We start from the raw sequence: 20,618 nt of genomic DNA on the forward strand, positions 1-20,618 counted from the left end.
CTGTTTCTACATGCTAATTTCTCACTTGCTCTGCTGTACATTTTCATCAGGATCTAGAGTGACACGTGTTGTTATAACAATACAGGTGGAGTTTAGCAGGTGATGGTAGTCATCTCCATAGGTGTCACTGCTCCATAGGAAGTGTCCGTCTGTGTGTGTATTTGCATGTCTGTATGGGAGTGGGGTGTATATGTAAATGAGACACATTAGCCCCTGTGTGACCTACACTATCCTTTCCCCATTGTTACCTCTGTCTGTCTCTTCCCCATTGTTTGTTCTGATGGACTCCGTCGCTCCTTCCTTCCCTCCCTGCAGTCCCACCTGATTGCCATTGGATAATCTCCCTCTCTCTCCACATCATGCCATTGCCAGCAACCTCCCCATCTCCAAGAATGTACATGGTTTGTGTGAATGTGTGTGTGTGTTTGTGTGTGTGAGTGCATATGTGCACATGGGTGTGGTGTGTGTGTGTGAATGGTGCAGGAAGCACAGTAAACGGTACCTAATAGGAACAGGAAGGAAGAAGAAGCTGCATGTTTGAGTGCTGTTCTGAATGCTTTTTACTGCTCTGCAGCTATTGAGGAGGTGGCTCTTTAAACTCCTGTAATTACATTTTAACGGCTCTTCCTCATGGCTAACTGCCTTCATTACTGCTGTACCTGCCGCCCAACTGGCCAAGTGGACCGTTAAGAATCCCCCCGCCCACTCCCGATGGATACTCATTGTGTGTGTGACCAGTTCCGAGACGCCCATCCAAATGACCACTGTTGTTTTAGGATTTAGATCACGCTTGGTGCTCTATGTGCAGTTTACAGTATATAAGTCAGTTCAACGGTTGCTACATTGTTTACTTTTTATGCTGTGAGGTTACCATGAGCAGTTTCACAGCATCGCATCATTTTACACCGCTCCCTTCGTCTCTGTACGTCCCCATAGGATTATACCAGTGGAGGCTGCTGAACGGCTCATAATAATGGCCGGAACAGAGCAAATGGAATGGTATCAAACACCTGACATCCATGTGTTTGATGTATTTGATACCATTCCAATGATTCTTCTACAGTCAATAACACAAGCCCGTTCTCCCCAATTAAGGTGCCACCAACATCCTGTGGATTACACTGCTATGGAAGCTTCTATCGTCATGAGATTGAGTTTCCATTGTGGGCTGCTACCATGTGCTCTCCAATTCAGTTTTCACCTTTTACTCAAGATTGAACACGAGTCAAATCAGGAAATGTTATGTATATGCATGTATGCATACAGTACATCCTCAACAGCTAATCCATCATATATACAGTATATAGGTGTATCATATCATAGACTACACGTTTGAATCATTGCCATGCAAGAAGAATCAAAGGCAAATGATTTAGTTGAATATCTCCAGTAGTCCCATACAATAACACAGTTGCTAGTCTCTAAACTGAATCCAGGTGGAGTGTGTGTGCAGTCAGAGTCCAGGGTCATCAGACTTGTACGTCTGTTCCATTAACAGAGCTATGCAGCCTGGAGAGACCATATCGACCTGAGGCACAGGGCTTATCTGATGCAGACAAACATTGCTCCCTCCCTCCGCATACCCAGCTTCTGTCGATGAAATCCAATGATGCTCAAGGCTCTCGTGCTACTTGGTTCAAGTCTGTGGGGTTTGATTTCATTCCTGCATCGATTATTTGGCGAGTTTCTTCATTATTTATTTGGATTTTGGTGGCTGGGGTGCAGGCAGGCTGTGTGTGACTGCTGTCATATCTCTGTGTGGGAGGGAACAGCGAGGGAAGGGCCTTGAAAAGGAAACCCTGCCTGTCTTTGTTCACTTTCCACAAAGCCAATGAGAGAGAAGGCCCTTAAAGTGTTATTAGCCGGGCTGCTTTGAGGAGCCAGGTACCGACAGATAAACAGGTGGCCATTCTGAGCAGGACAGAGACAGAACTCTGGGTGGGTTGGGGGATATTTATCAGCCTCAGCTTCCACTCTGGGTTGGGGCTCCAGCAGCCTCATCCTCCACCTCAGAGATAAATGTAATGAGCTGACGCTGGGACATAGTGCCCCCACTACCCGCTCACACAACCTTCTCCCCATTCCTTTTGTCTTTCTCCCTTTCCCCCCTCCATCTCTCTCTTTCTCTTCCTTACTAGCATGATCCTCAGCAGTCACTCTCAGGGGGCTTTTTATTTATCTACCTACTCTCTGAGATATGCATGGGAATTTTCTAAATGTACAGCCCCCCTTACCAAAAAATCCATATACACTACCGTTCAAAAGTTTGGGGTCACTTAGAAATGTCCTTGATTTCCATAAAAAAACAAAAATGAAATAAATTACAAAATGAATAGGAAATATAGTCAAGGCGTTGACAAGGTTATAAATAATGATTTTGATTTGAAATAATAATTGTGTCCTTCAAACTTTGCTTTCGGTCAAATAATCCTCCATTTACAGCAATTACAGCCTTGCAGACCTTTGGCATTCTAGTTGTCAATTTGTTGAGGTAATCTGAAGAGATTTCACCCCATACCTCCCAGAAGTTGGATTGGCTTGATGGGCACTTCTTACGTGCCATACGGTAAAGCTGCTCCCACAACAGCTCAATAGGGTTGAGATCCGATGACTGTGCTGGCCACTCCATTATAAACAGAAATCCAGCTGACTGCTTCTTCCCTAAATAGTTATTGCAGAGTTTGGAGCTGTGCTTTGGGTCATTGTCCTGTTGTAAGTAGGAAATTGGCTCCAATTAAGATCCGTCCACAGGGTATGGCATGGCTTTGCAAAATGGAGTGATAGCCTTCCTTCTTCAAGATCCCTTTTACCATGTACAAATCTCCCACTTTACCACCACCAAAGCACCCCCAGACCATCACATTGCCTCCACCATGCTTGACAGATGGCATCAAGCACTCCTCCAGCATCTTTTCATTTTTTTCTGCGTCTCACAAATGTTCTTCTTTGTGATCCGAACACCTCAAACTTTGTCTGTCCATAACACTTTTTTTTCCAATCTTGCTCTGTCCAGTGGCTGTGTTATTTTGCCCATCTTAATCTTTTATTTTTATTGGCCAGTCTGAGATATGGCTTTTTCTTTGCAACTCTGCCTAGAAGGCCAGCATCCCGGAGTCGCCTCTTCACTGTTGACGTTGAGACTGGTGTTTTGCAGGTACTATTTAATGAAGCTGCTAGTTGACTTGTGAGGTGTCTGTTTCTCAAACTAGACACTCTAATGTACTTGTCCTCTTGCTCAGTTGTGCACCGGGGCCTCCCACGATGCACAACACAGCGTTTTACGAGATCTTCAGTTTCTTGGCAATTTCTCACGTGGAATGGCCTTCATTTCTCAGAACAAGAATAGTATGATTCTTTGTTTCTGGCCATTTTGAGCCTGTATAATTGAAGTCACAAATGTTGATGCTCCAGATACTCAACTAGTCTAAAGAAGGCCAGTTGTATTGCTTCTTTAAACAGAACAACAGTTTTCAGCTGTGCTAACATAATTGAAAAAGTGTTTTCTAATGATCAATTAGCTTTTCAAAATGATACAACGTGCCATTGGAACACAGGAGTGATGGTTGCTGATAATGGGCCTCTGTACGCCTATGTAGATATTCCGTTAAAAAAATCTGCCGTTTCCTGCCACAATAGTCATTTACAACATTAACAATGTCTACACCGTATTTCTGATCAATTTTATGTTATTTCAATGGACAAGAAATGTGCTTTTCTTTCAAAAACAAGGACATTTCTTAGTGACCCCAAACTTTTGAACGGTAGTGTACATTACAGCACAAAACTATTTCATATTTGACATCCCCATTACCTTCTCTCATGAATTCCCTATTACACTCCCATCAACCCTGCTGCATCACTGTCCTTGAAGATCTGAAATCAATACATGAACAAAAGATGATACGTGTTTAATGTGTTCTATAGACAGACAGTTACGGATAACTGCTCATTGTCCAAATCCATACTCTATTTATTATCTCCTTTTATCTTAAAATACACACAATGACATTCCAATATAATGGAAATCTAACCTTTTGTGTTTTCCTGAAATGAGTAGTAATGATGATACTCAGCAGTCGTTAGATGCTTCTTGGCAGCACTGGTTGGCAGACCTGACTCCATTTTTAAACTGAGCCACTCTCTCGCCATCGCTACATCGAGCACTGAGGATGTGATACTGTCTGTGAAAGTTGATCGATGTGTATTAAAGTGCTGGGCTATTTTCTTGTGGTCGTCAGTTTGGCATGAGAAGTGCTAATGGATTTTGGGAGACATGATTCACTTTTCATTAGCCAGACCTGTCAATCAAGAACCATCAGGGGTCTATTTTAATATAAAAAAGCCCCATACCCCCTCTCCTCTATCAGTCCTTCCTCCATCACTCCCTGGCTGAGTTGACAGACTCAATCTCAATAGTGATTTATATTCCTACTGGGGCTATTCAGGGTACAATTGGAGATAAGGCAGATGGTGAAGCTCCTACATTACACTGTTGACCGTATCTGTGGGCTGTCTTTGCGCTGTCAACTCATAATGCAGAACCTCTAGTTCCACCAAGTGGCCAGGAGTCAGCATTACCAGGATGTTCCAGGAACACTTCCCAATCTCAAAGTAATGAGCCAGGATGGACAATTTTACAGCTGGATTTAGTTCAGTTGGAGAAAGAGGGACATTATAAATGTTTTTTGGAAGCTGAACAAGAAGGGATGTTCAGTGCTCTCTCAAGATATACTCAACAATGAAATCCATGACCAAACACAACACTATGACATGTCTTACATATTTGAGTGTATCCCTGGTTGTAACCAAAGCCTCTTTCATCTCTCCTCTCTCTTCCAGTGTTCATCATGGGGTCTGGGCTGCTGGTCTATCCCTTTGGGCTGAACTCCACCCTGGTGAGGTCCTTTTGCGGGGACTCAGACATCTACTATGCCGGGGACTGCCAGATCGGCTGGGGATACATGCTGGCCATCGTCGCCGTCATGCTCACACTCTTCCTACCCTTCTTCGCCAAATACGCACCAAAGGAGCATCTGTCCCCAACCCCACTGCCCACTCTCTTATAGGACAACAACTGGCCCCACCTTCCCCAACCTCATCCAGTCAGTTTGCTACAGTACTTCCTACTTCCCTGTATGATGGAGATTGGAGAAACCCCTGCATCCACTTCTTCAGTAGGATGCCATTTTAAAAAGCCCTGCCTCTGACATACAACTAGGCTATACCCAACTGTGAACAACATTTATGTACTGTCTTCCTTCATACAAAAACTATTTATTTGATCTAATAATTGACCTAATTGAATGGAACTGTGTTCTGTTAAAAAAAAATTCTCCCAATAATGTCAAACGTTAACTCATATTATTATGACTATTAATTCACATTTACTGTCAATTTGTGACTGCATTTCTGGTGAGACTTATTTCATATTCAGTATCTTTTCTGAAAAAAAAAAAAAATTGAAAGAAACACAAGGATTGACAACAACTCCCTCTTCAGATGGACAGAAGTATACAGCGTATAAACATTCCTATCATGTTATACATACAACGTTGGTTTAATATTACTGTAACCAGACAGAGGGTGATGGTCAGGACTAGAACCATAATATGAATCTATGGTGACATTAAGTGGGCAATAAGAGTGGTCATTAAATATATCATTCCAGAATAATCAGGGAGTTGTTTGCAAAAAGAGAAGGTGTGAAAATAAGGAGAATCTTAATGAGAAGGTAAAGTATGGCCTGAGATTAACAATATGAGACATTTCTACAGTTATCAAAAAACATGGACATGCTTCTATCTCCAATGGATCAATGCGGATTTGGCAAACAGTAAAGACAATGAGAGACCCGTTTGACATCAAGACAAAGTGAGGATTAGAAAGGATATGAACACGGACTCAGGTCTCAACACAGTGAGCGCATCAAGGATTCTGTCCAGTGGAGTTTGAGGAGAGTGGATTGTATAAAGGTTTAGATCCAGATGCCGTTTTTATCAAGCATTGAACACTGACTGAATGGATGTCATAAGATGGACATGTAGCACAGTGAAAAATGACCCTTGGGGACTCACCATCTGACTTAGCCTACATCTTCAACATGGTTTTAAATGGACTATTGGACAGTAAAAATTCTAAAAGAAAGAGTTGAATAAATATGTTTCAGTGAAGGAGCTGTACCAAACAATATAGAAGTGTCTGACCTGCCTTTAAGACAAATTAATATAGATAGGTGTGCATAGTAATAATATAATACTTGTCTGATAGTTAACTTTTGAAGACATATGAAAAGCATTTGTTATACATTTTATGTTGGGATGACATGACATCCTTCTACCAACCTTTTCCCAGAGTTCCTAGTGTTAATATGGTTGTCTTGTTAACCCAAGTCATTATTGTTTCAGTTTTTACACCACACAATACCAGGGTTGGGGTTTATTCAACAAATTCTAATTAAATTCCCTTTCCCTGTAAATTCAATTTAATTAAATTTAAAGTCCAGGTCGTTAATTCCAGTCCTTGAATTTAGAGAATTCAATTCCTTTAAATTCCAATGTTAATTATTCAATTCCCTATCCAATACGATCCTCAACAATTCCACAAATTCTAATTCAATTCCCTCAGGCTGATCATGTCACAGTTCAGACCGCCCAGCTAAACTGGAAATATAGAAATACAAGTTGAAATGATTTAAAACAAATAATGCAGTCAATGTTTGATACTATGTGCATTCATTCCATTAACTGGGAAATGTACAAATATTGAATTCCAATTTAATTAAATTCCAAAGAATAAATGTTTTTACAATTTGAATTCAATTCCAATTCAAGCAGTCCAACAGTCTAATTCCAATTCCATAACTTGAAGATAGTTGAAATTCAAATTAAATTCAATGTAAATTCTCCACTTCATGAGTGAATTCAAGAACTGAAATCGAATTTCACATTAAATTGGAATTGACCCCAACACTACACAATATTAGCTATACACTATAATTCAGGACTACATTAAATCAGGCTAAAGGCAATTAGATAAGACAGCATTGTCTAGAAATGATTGACTAGAGTGCAGATGAAGTTGTGGTTAGTTAATAGTAAAACAGTTTATCTAGATTAGATGATCTGCTCTGACCATACCAACGTGTGCCTTTATAACAGAACCAAGACAAGTTACTTCAAAACTATTAATATCAGGTTACCATCTACATCTGCTTAAACTGTGGCTATTGTAATGTAAAACAGTTGTAATTTTGTTATTTTCTCTGTGTGCTATACTTGTCCTGTATGTGTTTCAAGATGTGCTTCTGAACATTAAAATATTCTCTAGAAGGAAAAAAACATGTCTTCTAAAAGCTTGAAGGTAATGACAGATAGAACAAGCTGTACTTGTGTTGAATTATGCTGCTGACACTGCCAGTTTATTCATAAGAGGTAAATAACTTGAATCACTAAATTAAAAGGTTGCGACATATATGTAGGATTTTTGATGAATTTATTTGCAAATTAGAGTGGTAGAGCTTGAGAGCTATACAAATTTAACTTAGCTCAAAGTTATCAGTGTTCAATTGACACATTAACCACGTAATGTGTGAAGCACGACTTAAAATAATTACATTCTGAGATAAGGTAATGGACTAGTGTTTTTGCCATCCCATTCCTCCTAATATAATGATTTTATTCTAGTCATGTTTCAAGGACAAATTGTATAATTTCCTCCACTACACAGCCAATGTAACAAATATTTGACATACATACTGTATTCTAAAGTGTGTGTGTGTGTGTGTGTGTGTGTGTGTGTGTGTGTGTGTGTGTGTGTGTGTGTGTGTGTGCATAATGCTGGTGTGAACTTTGGAAATTGCCAAATTACTTACAAAGAGGGAAAAGTCTTGATAAAAAAAATTGTACTTGTGTTGCCATGTTTTGAAAAGAGGACCAGGAAAGAAATGTTGGTATTTATATAGGACCTCGTACTGTGCTTGATATTGGGAAAGACTGGGATTCACTTGCTGCACAGGATTTGTTACCCGATATGTTGAAACATTGTGTGTCAAGTCTCAGCACTGGTGAAAGTGTTTTTTATTGTAGAGAGTAGTATTGAGTTTTCCATTGTGATATTGTATGTTGATTGTAAATAAACTAATAACTGTATGTGGGTTCACTTTTCATCCAAAACAGCCCCCCATTTTTGAAATACATATTTTGAGATATTACTTCATCAATGTGTTTGTTTAACCTGAAACTAGTCTCTTGACAAAGTTTGCTGTTCTGTGAATATTCTTTATAATAAAATGTTTCATAAATGAGGAAGAGAAAGGGTTTTTATTTGTGTCCCAAAACTGAATGACACATATGAAACATTGGAAATATGTGTATAAGACTATATAAAAATGTGAAGAAAAATAATTAAATATATAATCTGCTAATATATAGATGCAATTATATAATTTAACATTGTGAAATTAATAAACACAATCTTAATTTGTTGTCATAAACAGATAACAAGCAGATGAGTTCTGACTATTCTTTCAAAATAATGGGGAATCATGTGCTACTCATCCCTGGAAGAATCTTCCAACATGTCAAGTATCAACAGTGCCTTCGGATAGTATTCAGACCTCTTGACTTTTCCCACATTTTATTTCCGTTACAGCCTTATTCTAAAATGGAATAAATTCTTTCTTGTTTTTATAAATCACATAATGCCCTACAAAGCGAAAACATGTTTTTAGAAATGTTTGCAAATTAAAAACAGAAATACCTTATTTACACAAGTAGTCAGACCCTTTGCTGTGAGATTCAAAATTGAGCTCAAGGTGCATCCTGTTTCCATTGATCATCCTTGAGATGTTTCTACAACTTCATTGGAGTCCACCTGTGGTAAATTCAATTGATTGGACATGATTTGGAAAGGCACACCTGTCTATATAAGGTCCCACAGTTGACAGTGCATGTCAGAGCAAAAACCAAGCCATGAGGTCGAAGGAACTTTCCATAGAGCTCAGAGACAGGATTGGGTCAAGGCACAAAAAAAAAAAATTCAGCATTGAAGGTCCCTAAGAACACAGTGGCCTCCATCATTCTTAAAATGGAAGAAATTTGGAATCACCAAGACTCTTCCTAGAGCTGGCCGCCTGGTCAAACTGAGCAATTGGGGGAGAAGGGCCTTGGTCAGGGAGGTGACCAAGAACCAGATGGAGCTCTAGAATTCCTCTGTGGCGATGGGAGAACCTTCCAGAAGGACAACCATCTCTGCAGCACTCCACCAATCAGGCCTTTATGGTAGAGTGGCCTCAGTAAAAGGCACATGACAGCCCACTTGGAGTTTGCCAAAAGGCACCTAAAGGACTCTCAGACAATGAGAAACAAGATTATTTGGTTTGAAGAAACCAAGATTGAACTCTTTGGCCTGAATGCCAAGCGTCACGTCTGGCACCATCCCTGCATGGTGGTGGCAGCATCATGCTGTGGGGATGTTTTTCAGCGGAAAGGACTGGGAGACTAGTCAGGATCTAAGCAAAAATGAACAGAGCAAAGTACAGACAGATCCTTGATGAAAACCTTCTCCAGAGCGCTCAGGTCCTAGGACTGAGTGACGGTTCACCTTCCAACAGGACAACAACCCTAAGCACACAGCCAAGACAACGCAGGAGTGGCTTCGGGAACAAGTCTCTGAATGTCCTTGAGTGGCCCAGCCAGAGCCCGGACTTGGAACCTGATCGAACATCTCTGGGGAGACCTGAAACTAGTTGTGCAAGAATGGGAGAAACTCTCCAAATACAGGTGTGCCAAGCTTGTAGTGTCAAACCCAAGAAGACTTGATGCTGTAATCGCTGCCAAAGGTGCTTCAACCAATACTGAGTAAAAGGTCTGAATAATATTTCAGTTTTTTATAAATTAGCAAACATTTCTAAACCTGTTTTTGCTTAGTCATTATGGGGTATTGTGTATGTAGATTGACGAGTGGGGAAACTATTTAATCAATTTTAGAATAAGGTGAACGTAACAATTTAGAAAAGGTCAAGAGGTCTGAATACTTTTCGAAGGCACTGTATATACAGCAGGACATTATATAGGATCCTTCAGTTTCTAATAAAGATGACAACGCTTGAAATATAGGACCCCGCAGTTTCTAATGAAAAGGAGAACACGTGCCATATAGTGATATTCACAAGGAACCATGGACAAAAACAATTGTATTGCCCTTGAATTGCCCTTTTACGTGTTTCTGTGCCTCTGATCAGACTTCACTGAGTGATTTCACCAGGCCCCTCATCTCAGCATCCGATGCTTTGACAGACTCCTGTGCATTCATCTGCTCGGAGTGCAGGGCAGCCCTGACAGACATGCAGGTGAGTGTGTCCCTGGTGCGGTCGTAGTTTCCCACACAGCGGTGCACCTGTCCTCGGATCAGCCTGGGAAGGTCCAGCTCCTGGTGGGGATGGAGCAGAGATGGGTCAGACACAAAGGGTATACATCCTCCACAACACTGTAAATGTAACATAATGGGTATCCACCCTGGAGATACAGTATGATTTGAGAATCCATATCCTCCAGTTAAAACAAACTACTGCTTTATAATGCTGATGATCAGTAGCAGCTGGTAAGAATCCTGTGGAAAGAAAATTCTAATCTACAAAGTTCTTTATGTTTAAAATAACTGCCTTTTTAAGATTACATTTTTTATCGCCTTAAAAAACACTCCAATTCATTTGGTGAACATGAAGTAATATAATGTTGTCCTCTGACTAACTCTACAGCCCTTGGCCTGCTATTGTATGTCTCCCTTTCCTATTAAAGAGGAAGTGTTTTTCTTACTCACATTTTCATAGAAGACACACTGCACCACCTCTTTCCCATCTCTCATGAGGAAGTTCTTAGCTCCATGAGACCCGGAGGTGACTGCAGAGTCAAGAGTAGCTGTGGGACGAACATAGAGTAGAATAAAATACAAACATTTTGTAAATACAGTACAGGTAATGGTAAATACAATGTTAGTGAAGAGACAAACTGAAAACTAACCGAAAATCTCAAATAGGTACGGAGCACTGTCCTTGAACTGGCTCCAGTGTCTCATGCCATCGATGACAGCAGTCAGGATCCTCAAAGAGTTCTCAGTTGCTGGTTTGATCTGGAACACAGGTGGTGTCTTCCCAACATAGGAAACATGAATGCTTTAATACCTGCTCTAGCATTGAATAACAACATTTACAAGGCTCGCATAATAAAATATATTAAGGATGCAACGTTACTGTATGAGCTGTCATTTTTAACTAGATTAAAGATTTCCAATTGGGTTAAATATGGAAGCTATATCAAAGTTATTTTATGGTAAGTAATCAATGAAAACCTGAGTTTTCCTGCAGTATGTTACACTATAAGTTACAATTAGCACAGATTACTTACATGTTGTACCTGAGACTGAGAGGTATTTTGAGATTGATATATGTCTCTACTGTCCATCAGCTGTTTCTGTAGCCCAGTGTTGGTGGTCATTTTAAACTTCCAGGATGTGTCCTGCTTCTGCTGCTGTGGTCCAGGTCTAGGAGTTGGTCTGTTTGGAGGGCCAGGAGTTGGTCTGCTTGTTGTGGTAATGGGTGTAGACTGCTGGGAGCAGAAAGGAGGCTCTGGTGGGTTGGCCTGTCCCTGTCTGTAGCCAGACTGCTGCTGCTGACCCATATGAGAGTAGCTACCTGGGGGTACTGGCTTGCTCTGTGTGTTCCCACTGCTGCTAGGGCCGTTGTAGTTGCTCTGTCTGGGGTTTATAGGGGCTCTGGAGTCCTGCCTCACTGGTGGCTGTTGCTGTCCTATCTGCGGACTGAACATATGCAATATAAGTGATACGACTGGTTTATGTGTTGCATAACCACCAGACAACCCCAAAAAAACATCTCTCTAAAACTGTACTTACTATACAATATATAGACCCCGTTTATCTGCAGGTTAACTTTTAAATGTGCACTGCAAACATTTTTTAATTATGCATCTATAATAACTGCCTCTACAGAAAGCTCCAGAGACCTATCAACTGACCATACCCTGTATTCACAGCTTTATATGGGTGTGGTAGAGGTGCAAAGTTTCTTCTCACGGGTTCAGGTGCAAGTCGACTGTTTGGATACTGAAACTGTGGTTGAGACTGATGCTGGTTGCCTTGTCTGTTCCACTGACTGTTCTGAGCAGCAGGTGCAGGACAGCTTGGGTCTTGATCTTGGAAATATTTTGTGTTACCTGAGCAGAGGTAGAAAGTATTATAAAAACTGTTCTGTTAAAGCATTGATATGGGCAGCAAAATTGCCTTTTTCCTCGCATAGTGCCATCTAGTGACTTGGATATCTCTTTCGCTTTGAAAATCCAGAATAAATTGATAACAGCCACATTTATGAATCGCACATGATTATAGCTAATACTGAAAAACACGAAGTAGCCTATTTATCTTACCAGATATGTTGTTGGATGAAACAGCGCTGTGTGTGGACATGTATTCATTGTTGGAGCAGAATTCATTCTCAGAGGGATTGGATGTCAAAGGCAGCCTGCTCCTTTTCTTCTGGGTAAACAGAGGCACAGAGAGGCAGCCTGGAAAGGAAACAACCTATACCTGACAATCAGTTTATTTCATGAATGCAGCCATCAGCCCAACTCACATTTCAATTTCACAAACCTGCAGTAGGTCTGGCCTGCTGCATTTCATATCTTCTCATCTTATTGCAGTGTCCACTCAAAGAATCTAATGAATTCATAAAATGTAAAATAGTTAAAACATCAGACCACTTCTTGCTAAGGTTAACAGGGCCTAACTTAGCTAGCTAACGTTACTGACCTTAGCTAAAGCAATTGTTATCAATAGCTATTTCAGTTTTAGTAGCTAACTTAGCTAGCTAGATAAGCAACAACTAAAGCATCGTCCTCAAACAATAATTCGTTTTAATGAAGTTACATTAAATGAAATTATGTATTTTCAGTGTACACCTGTGGTTGCTGTTCCAATGTAACTAAATACCTGACTAGCTGGTGAGCCAGGTCTCCTCCTAGCCAGTCAGATGGTCACGCGCAAATGCCCGCGATTTCTCTGGTAATGACGTCTTGGCAAGATAGAACACTTACAGGGAGGCTGCACATTAGCTATATAAATATGGTAGAAAGAGAATGTGGCCTTTTCTGTAGCTTACAGGCTGGAGATAAAATGTAATGAGAGGGACACTTTTTACATCATGCCGGATTCTCCAATCAAATAGCCTAACCTAAATGACGCTCAATCAAAACAAAAAGGCCTGTTATTGTTAACAAACAACATATCCTAAAAACAGCACATGTCAAATTAAAATGGACAATATGGAATGGACGATAACGACTGTTGTCCAGGAATTTCACCCCATTGTCATGATCAGTGGTTTGTATCCTTCAATTTTTTGACAAGCCGATTAATTGGGGCGGCAGGTAGCTTAGTGGTTAGAGCGTTGGACTCGAATCCCCGAGCTGACAAGGTAAAAATATGTCGTTTTACCCCTGAACAAGGCAGTTGATCCGCTGTCATTGAAAATAAGGATCTCTTCTTAAATGCCTTGCCTAGTTAAAATTCTGAATTTCCCACTGTGTAAACACATTGCAAATCGGCTCGCGAATACTCCTGATAAAGTTGGGTAGCCCAATGGATTATTCACAGGAATCGGGACTGATAATTCATAAAATTCCATTGTGGTCTACACACCAGTAAGCACACGCACGTCTTTTTTTGGTCCTTTCCGGGTGTCGTTTTTTGGTGGCAATGTAGGCTTACCACATATAATTCAATTTCAGGTAATACTGTTAGGATACACCTCAATAAGCATGGATCGATGCCTACGCCTTTTGTAATGTGTTTTTTTTTTGTATGTGAAGTTCCGGACCGGCCTTGATTTCCACGTCCATGGACTTTGGTTTTTGGTCCGGACCAAATCTGAACGCATCATAGACGTCTATGTTTGGTTCAGATTTAGTGCAGTCCAGACCGGCCTTGCTTCCATTCAGGCACAACAGCATTATTAGTGAGGTCGGGCATTTAATGCCTGGCAGTCGGCGTTTCAATTAATCCCAAAGGCGTTTGATGGGGTTGAGGTCCGGCTCAATGCGATACGCAACATCCAGGACTATCATTAGCCTGGTAGTGGGAAATGGTGTTTCATAATGAACATATGGATATTTCCCCGTGTTTTCACCATCTCTTCATTAAATCGAGTTAAGGAGGACATCAACGCCTTTGCTGCCTGAATTGAGAATGTTTTAGGTATGAACCTGCATAAACAATTCATGTTACTCCTCTTGTGTGTATGTGCAGGTAATATGAAACACTTTGATTCATTTGCCCTCCTATGTCAAACAGGGCTTGCCACAGATCTACTAACTGAGAACCGGCTCATCTCACATTTCATCAAGACCTTTCTGTTACATTTTATTTTATTTTATTAGTCAACACAGCTCCATCCTGTCCATTTCCCAAGCACTGTAGTAGTACCTCTTCTGACACAATGACAAACCAGCTGCTTACTCAGCTAAATCTTGAGATGAGAATGTATTGTTCATTGTAAATAAGTAGGGGGGAAATTACCCGTTTTTAAGTGGTTGAATGGTTTCTACCAAGAGTATTTGCACAATTGATCATCCAACTCAATAACAATCCAAATTCTCTTGGATCCTGGATCAATATGTTTGTCTACTGATGTCCTTATCATACCATACTGCTTTGTAAATGGTGGACTAGACATCCAAGTGACCATTTCCTCTTTTACGTGGCCACAATCTGCATAGTAACTGGGTTTAGTAGACTATAATTGCACAATAAAATAACTAGGGTTAGGAAAGATTTCCTTGGAACTTGAGTGTGAAGCGAACTTTTTAGCAGTGCTGCCATTTCATCAGGAAGATGCTGCAAGCCAGGCAGCTGAGCCTGCAGGAATGGATCAGTCTGCAGTATAAATTGAGGAGGCAGATGCTGGCTAACTAATTAGTGCTCAGGAATAAGATAATGAAAAAAATATAAAAAATATATATAAGTTTATTAAAGAAGTTGAATCGGTTATAATTAATTTCACAAAACACCTGAAACCCCACCTCTTTAAGGAATACCTAGGATAGGATAAGTAATCCTTCTCACTCCCCCCTAAAAGATTTAGATGTACTATTGTAAAGTGGCTGTTCCACTGGATGTCATAAGGTAATGCACCAATTTGTAAGTCGCTCTGGATAAGAGCGTCTGCTAAATGACTTAAATGTAAATGTAATCCTACCGATCCCTGACTTTGGCGATGTCATTTACAAATTAGCCTCCAACACTCTACTCAGCAAATTGGATGCAGTCTATCACAGTGCCATCTGTTTTGTCACCAAAGCCCCATATACTACCCACCACGGTGACCTGTATGCTCTCGTTGGCTGGTCCACGCTACATATTCGTCGCCAAACCCACTGGCTCCAGGTCATCTATAAGTCTTTGCTAGGTATAGCTCCGCCTTATCTCAGCTCACTGGTCGCCATAGCAGCACTCACCTGTAGCACGCTCCAACAGGTATAGTTCACTGGTCACCTCCAAAGCCAATTCCCCCTTTGTCTGCCTTTCCTTCCAGTTCTCTGCAGCCAATGACTGGAGCGTGACTGGAACGAGTTAGTGAGGGAGATATGTCTCCCTCACTAACTTTAAGGTCAGCTGTCAGAGCAGCTTATAGCTGCTGTATAGTTGATCGCTGCAGCTATACACAGCCCATCTGTAAATAGCCCATCCAACCAACTACCTACCTCATCCCCATATTTGTTTTTCTGCTCTTTTGCACACCAGTATTTCTACTTGCACATCCTCATCTGCACATATATCACTCCAGTGTAAATTGCTAAATTGTAACTACTTCGCCACTATTGGCCTATTTATTGCCTTTACCTCCTTACTGCACACACTGTATAGAGATGTTTTCTTTTTTGTTATTGACTGTATGTTTGTTTATCCCATGTGTGCCCCTGTGTTGTTGTTTTTGTCGCACTGCTTTGCTTTATCTTGGCCAGGTTGCAGTTGTAAATGAGAACTTGTTCTCAATTGGCCTACCTAGTTAAATACAGTGGTGCAAAAAAGTATTTATTTAGTCAGCCACCAATTGTGCAAGTTCTCCCACTTAAAAAGATGAGAGAGGCCTGTAATTTTCATCATAGGTACACTTCAACTATGACAGACAAAATGAGAGAGAAAAAACCCAGAAAATCACATTGTAGGATTTTTAATTTATTTATTTGCAAATTATGGTGGAAAATAAGTATTTGGTCAATAACAAAAGTTTATCTCAATACTTTGTTACAGACCCTTTGTTGGCAATGACAGAGGTCAAACGTTTTCTGTAAGTCTTCACAAGGTTTTCACACACTGTTGCTGGTATTTTGGCCCTATGATGAAAATTACAGGCCTCTCTCATCATTTTAAGTGGGAGAACTTGCACAATTGGTGGCTGACTAAATACTTTTTTGCCTCACTGTATATTGTCTGGATCCACCAGTAGGCAGTTAGAGTTTGTACTTCAGAAGAGTCGTTTACAACTGGCCAGTTAACTGCAGATGTCTGGCAGGAAGTGCCTGGTGTCACCTGCTTTGACTCTAAAGAGCATGAGAGGTGTCTCTGAGGCTTAAAAGTTGTGTTCCAGCAGCACTGAAAATACTGATCTCATCTCAGCAAAGTGTTTGCAGCACAACTGGTCCAACACATCTGGAAATCCACTGCCTGACACAGGCCTCTTTCAGCCGTGTTCTCACAGAACAAGCCATTATAATTTACAGTTCTTTCCCATAAGGCTTAAACCCAATGCAAACCCATGCATGGGCTGTTTCCTGACTGAAGCTGCAAACACATGTAACACTAAAGAAACTTATTGCAAATCATGGAATTGAAAACTATGTAAAATGTAAGTGAATGACTCATGCGATAATTTGCCCCCAGTGCATAAGCCAGTGTCAGTACAGCAGAAAAGTCTCTCTCCCTTCATGAGTTTTATTGACTCTTACGATAATGGACGCCATGGAAATGCAAATGAAACTTCACTTTCAACTTTATTGGTATGAATACACAATGTGACACTCTTGCTCTGAGCCTGATGTGTTGTGATATAGAATTCATGTACGGTCTCCTTTGCACAAAACATTCTGCTAAACTTTACGGAAGAAAATGATCAAAGTCAAGTTGAGGAAATGACAGGAAGTCATGGGTAATAAATGGACGAGAATTCAGTATGTTTATTAACTTACAATGGTCTTATCTCTAAAGCAGCTTACCCTGCACATTGACATCCTCAATAATAGAGCTGTAAAAAATATAAATATTAAATGACATGCAGAATAGCGTGATCAAAATCCTAAAGCTAATTGAAGTGTATTTTTACAACTGTATTTACTTGAAGATGTCTCATTGTAATTCGTATTTACTGCATGTTAGTATGGCCCTCATCATCTTCACATACACATAAGACTTTTATAACTGCTCTCTAACAAGCATCGCTCGAACAATGCAACTATTATGAGTGCAAACAATTAAATGTCCTTCATTGTATAGTGCCGTTGCAATGTTGTTATTATTTCATGAATATCTTTCTGTATTTATAGTACCACAGAAAAATGGTGTGATTCATTGGGTTGGTGATATTTCTTGTCAGAGATAACAATGGTGGTGCATTTCTCATACCAAGTGGTGATGGAGCCAGTCAAGATGCTCTCGATGGTGCAGCTGTAGAACTTTTCGATGATCCGAGGGCCCATGTCAAATCTTTTCAGGAGGGAAGAGGGGTCCTCTTCACGACTGTGCGGACCATTTTAAGTCCATAGGGATGTGGATGCTAAGACAGTAGAAGCTCTCAACCTGCTCCACTACAGCGATGTGGATGGGGGTGTGCTTTCCCCTCTTTCTCCTGTTGTCCACAAACAGATCCTTGGTCTTATTGACATTGAGGCAGAGGTTCTTGTCATGGCACAACAGTGCCAAGTCTCTGACCTCATCCCTGTAGGCTGTCTCATCGCCGTCGGTGATCAGGCCTACCACTCTAGTGTCGTCAGCAAACTTGATGATGGTGTTGGAGTCGTGTGTGGTCATGCAGTCGTGGGTGAACAGGGAGTACAGGATGGGACTACAAACACACCCTTTGAGGGGCCCCAGTGTTGAGGGTTGGCGTGGCAGAGGTGATGTTGCCTACCCTCACCAGCTGGGGCTGTTGTGTCAAGAAGTCCAAGATCCAGCTACAGAGGGAGGTGTTCAATCCCGGGGTCTCCAGCTTGGTGATGAGTTTGGAGGGGAATATGGTGTTGAACGCTGAGCTATTGTCTATGAAAAGCATTCTCTCACAGTTATTTCCCCTCTTGTCCAGGTGGGAGAGGGCAGTGTGAAGTGCATTTGAGATTGCGCCATCTGTGGATCTGTTGGGGCGGTATGCAAATTGGAGTTGGTGCAGGGTGTCTGGGATGATGTTGATGTGTGTCAGGATGACCAGCCTTTCAAAGCACTTCATCATTACAGACAGTGGCGACCCGTCATTCAAGGTTTTGATTCCCACCTTTCTAGCTAAAAAAATATATATATATACCTTTTAAAATATTTGTTTTGTTTTTGTTTTGGGATTCCTGTTTTGCATGTTATTTTGGCATTAATACATGTCACATATTAATTTGAAAACAATGTCAAAAAATAATAATCTGTGAGTTAATAAAGCTGCATACAAACATGGTCTCTTTTTTTGCTTTCTTGAGGAAGGCAGCTCCAAAATGCAGGTGTTACAGCCTAGCTCAGTGTTTTATGTGGTGATGGGCAAGGAAGCAGAAAATACGGAGCGTAGGGGTCGGTAATGTTCTCTAGTTGCGCTGTGATTAGCTCAGTGTTCTGTCACTCATTGGGACACTACGTCACTGCCAAATCTACGTGGAGAGCTCGAAAATTCAAGCTTTTTTGGTGCTGCCATAGTTACATTAGAAGTGCCCTGATCACGTCAACATCATACTTTCAAAATCTTAGTTAGCACGCTAGCAGTCATCATCATAATGAATAAAGTCGCCAATCTACTGGAAAATCCTTTTTATTTCTTGTCATATAAGGAGAAATAATGAAGAGAAATTATAGATATAATGTATAGGTGCTCATCAGCCATGGACATAAACATTACACAACAAGTTGAAAATCGCAAATTCAACAATGAGTGGTTTGGAAGGAATCAGTGGCTAACTGCAAGCATCGCAAAGCAATCACTAGTCTGCTATTCAGTGGAGTGGATATGTGGGTTTAAGGGTCTCTTTTCCAGGCTTAAAAGGATAAACATTCAACATTGGCCATGATTTCAATCCAGCATGACTTCTGCTGCGCTCAAAACAACTGGAAACTCAGAACTGGGAAACTCAGAACTGGGAAATCTGATTTCAGTGAGTTCAAGACATTTACATTTACATTACATTGAAGTCATTTAGCAGACGCTCTTATCCAGAGCGACTTACAAATTGGTGCATTCACCTTATGACATCCAGTGGAACAGCCACTTTACAATAGTGCATCTAAATCTTTTAAGGGGGGGGGTGAGAAGGATTACTTTATCCTATCCTAGATATTCCTTAAAGAGGTGGGGTTTCAGGTGTCTCCGGAAGGTGGTGATTGACTCCGCTGTCCTGGCGTCGTGAGGGAGTGTGTTCCACCATTGGGGAGCCAGAGCAGCGAACAGTTTTGACTGGGCTGAGCGGGAACTGTACTTCCTCAGTGGTAGGGAGGCGAGCAGGCCAGAGGTGGATGAACGCAGTGCCATTGTTTGGGTATAGGGCCTGATCAGAGCCTGGAGGTACTGAGGTGCCGTTCCCCTCACAGCTCCGTAGGCAAGCACCATGGTCTTGTAGCGGATGCGAGCTTCAACTGACAACTGGGAACTCGTAAAAAAAACGAGATCCCAACTGGGAAATACGTTTTGAACAATAATCCAACTCAGAGTTGCAAGTCTGGAACTCTGGTCTCTTTCTAGAGCTCCGACCTGAAGTTCACTGACATCATCATGATTCAACCTTGTTTTTTCCATTTCCCAGTTGTCTTGAAAGCACCATACATCCAGAGAATGCCAGACTTTGATGACAAAGTTTGATGTCAAAATTTGCCCAGCAAAGACCACCGCACCACCTTCCTGTTCAAGTGAGCACAGCACAACAAGGTGAGTCCAAAAATGTCTTGTATGCTGCTGCATCAATGATGTGATATGCCTGGGAGATATGTATACTGTAGTTAAGAAAGTAATACTAAGTGTATGTTGTGTATAGTGTTGCACATTTTGGGGAATATTCAGAGATGGAACATTTCCGTGGGGGTTAACGGGAATATATGGGAATTAACAGAAATATATGCAAATTAATATTAATACCATTTAAAATTAGATGTTTTTTGCATCGGATATATTTACCTTTTATATGGAGACAGAAACATAAACCTTTTACCTCAAGCTTGTTGAGGATGGCTCGTTGTCAGGCTCAAAAAGCCTCAAATTTGCCCGGATGGCCACCAATTATTCAACCCTTGTATTGGTAAGCCTGTTGCGTGCTTTGTTGTGTGTGTTCCCAAACAAGGACCAGTTGCGCTCTAAGGCGGCTGTTGGTGGGATTTGG

General features: G+C 41.0%; 2 protein-coding genes across 5 annotated transcripts in view; one reads left to right on the plus strand and one right to left on the minus strand.

The window, feature by feature from the left end:
* Positions 1–8,302, plus strand: part of LOC118390079 (LHFPL tetraspan subfamily member 7 protein) — a 178,102-nt gene extending 169,800 nt beyond the window's left edge. Inside the window, exon 3 of the mRNA XM_035780273.2 lies at positions 4,840–8,302. Coding sequence (XP_035636166.1) covers positions 4,840–5,066 — 227 coding nt within the window. The 3' untranslated portion in view covers positions 5,067–8,302. The remainder of the gene's footprint in view (positions 1–4,839) is intronic.
* A 145-nt stretch (positions 8,303–8,447) lies between these two features.
* LOC118390714 (spermatogenesis-associated protein 22) lies at positions 8,448–13,157 on the minus strand. Of its 4 annotated transcripts, none has more exons than XM_035781437.2 (8): positions 13,000–13,157; positions 12,661–12,726; positions 12,438–12,591; positions 12,035–12,227; positions 11,412–11,814; positions 11,019–11,145; positions 10,819–10,916; positions 8,448–10,428 (listed from the first exon to the last, which is right to left on the minus strand). In XM_035781437.2, the coding sequence occupies exons 2-8, from the start codon at positions 12,688–12,690 to the stop codon at positions 10,237–10,239; spliced, it is 1,197 nt and encodes a 398-aa protein (XP_035637330.1). In that variant the 5' UTR covers positions 12,691–12,726; positions 13,000–13,157; the 3' UTR covers positions 8,448–10,236. The 4 variants fall into 4 exon arrangements, with proteins under 4 accessions (XP_035637330.1, XP_035637328.1, XP_035637329.1 ...); XM_035781435.2 differs by having other exon boundaries at positions 11,403–11,814; positions 13,000–13,140; XM_035781436.2 differs by having other exon boundaries at positions 11,403–11,814; positions 12,438–12,575; positions 13,000–13,076.
* Between the last annotated feature and the right edge of the window lie 7,461 nt (positions 13,158–20,618).

Source organism: Oncorhynchus keta, chromosome 11 (assembly GCF_023373465.1).
Source record: "Oncorhynchus keta strain PuntledgeMale-10-30-2019 chromosome 11, Oket_V2, whole genome shotgun sequence".
In the NCBI taxonomy this organism is placed as follows: Eukaryota; Metazoa; Chordata; class Actinopteri; order Salmoniformes; family Salmonidae; genus Oncorhynchus; species Oncorhynchus keta.

Bases quoted from the DNA above. Each gene is read 5' to 3' on its own strand.
- LOC118390714 (XM_035781435.2), bottom strand. From the start codon at position 12,690: ATGAAATGCAGCAGGCCAGACCTACTGCAG. The intron at 12,228-12,437 runs GTAAGATAAATA...ACCTCTGCTCAG, and splicing joins TTCATCCAACAACATATCTG to GTAACACAAAATATTTCCAA. The intron at 10,429-10,818 runs GTGAGTAAGAAA...CATCCCCACCAG, and splicing joins AGTGTGTCTTCTATGAAAAT to GAGCTGGACCTTCCCAGGCT.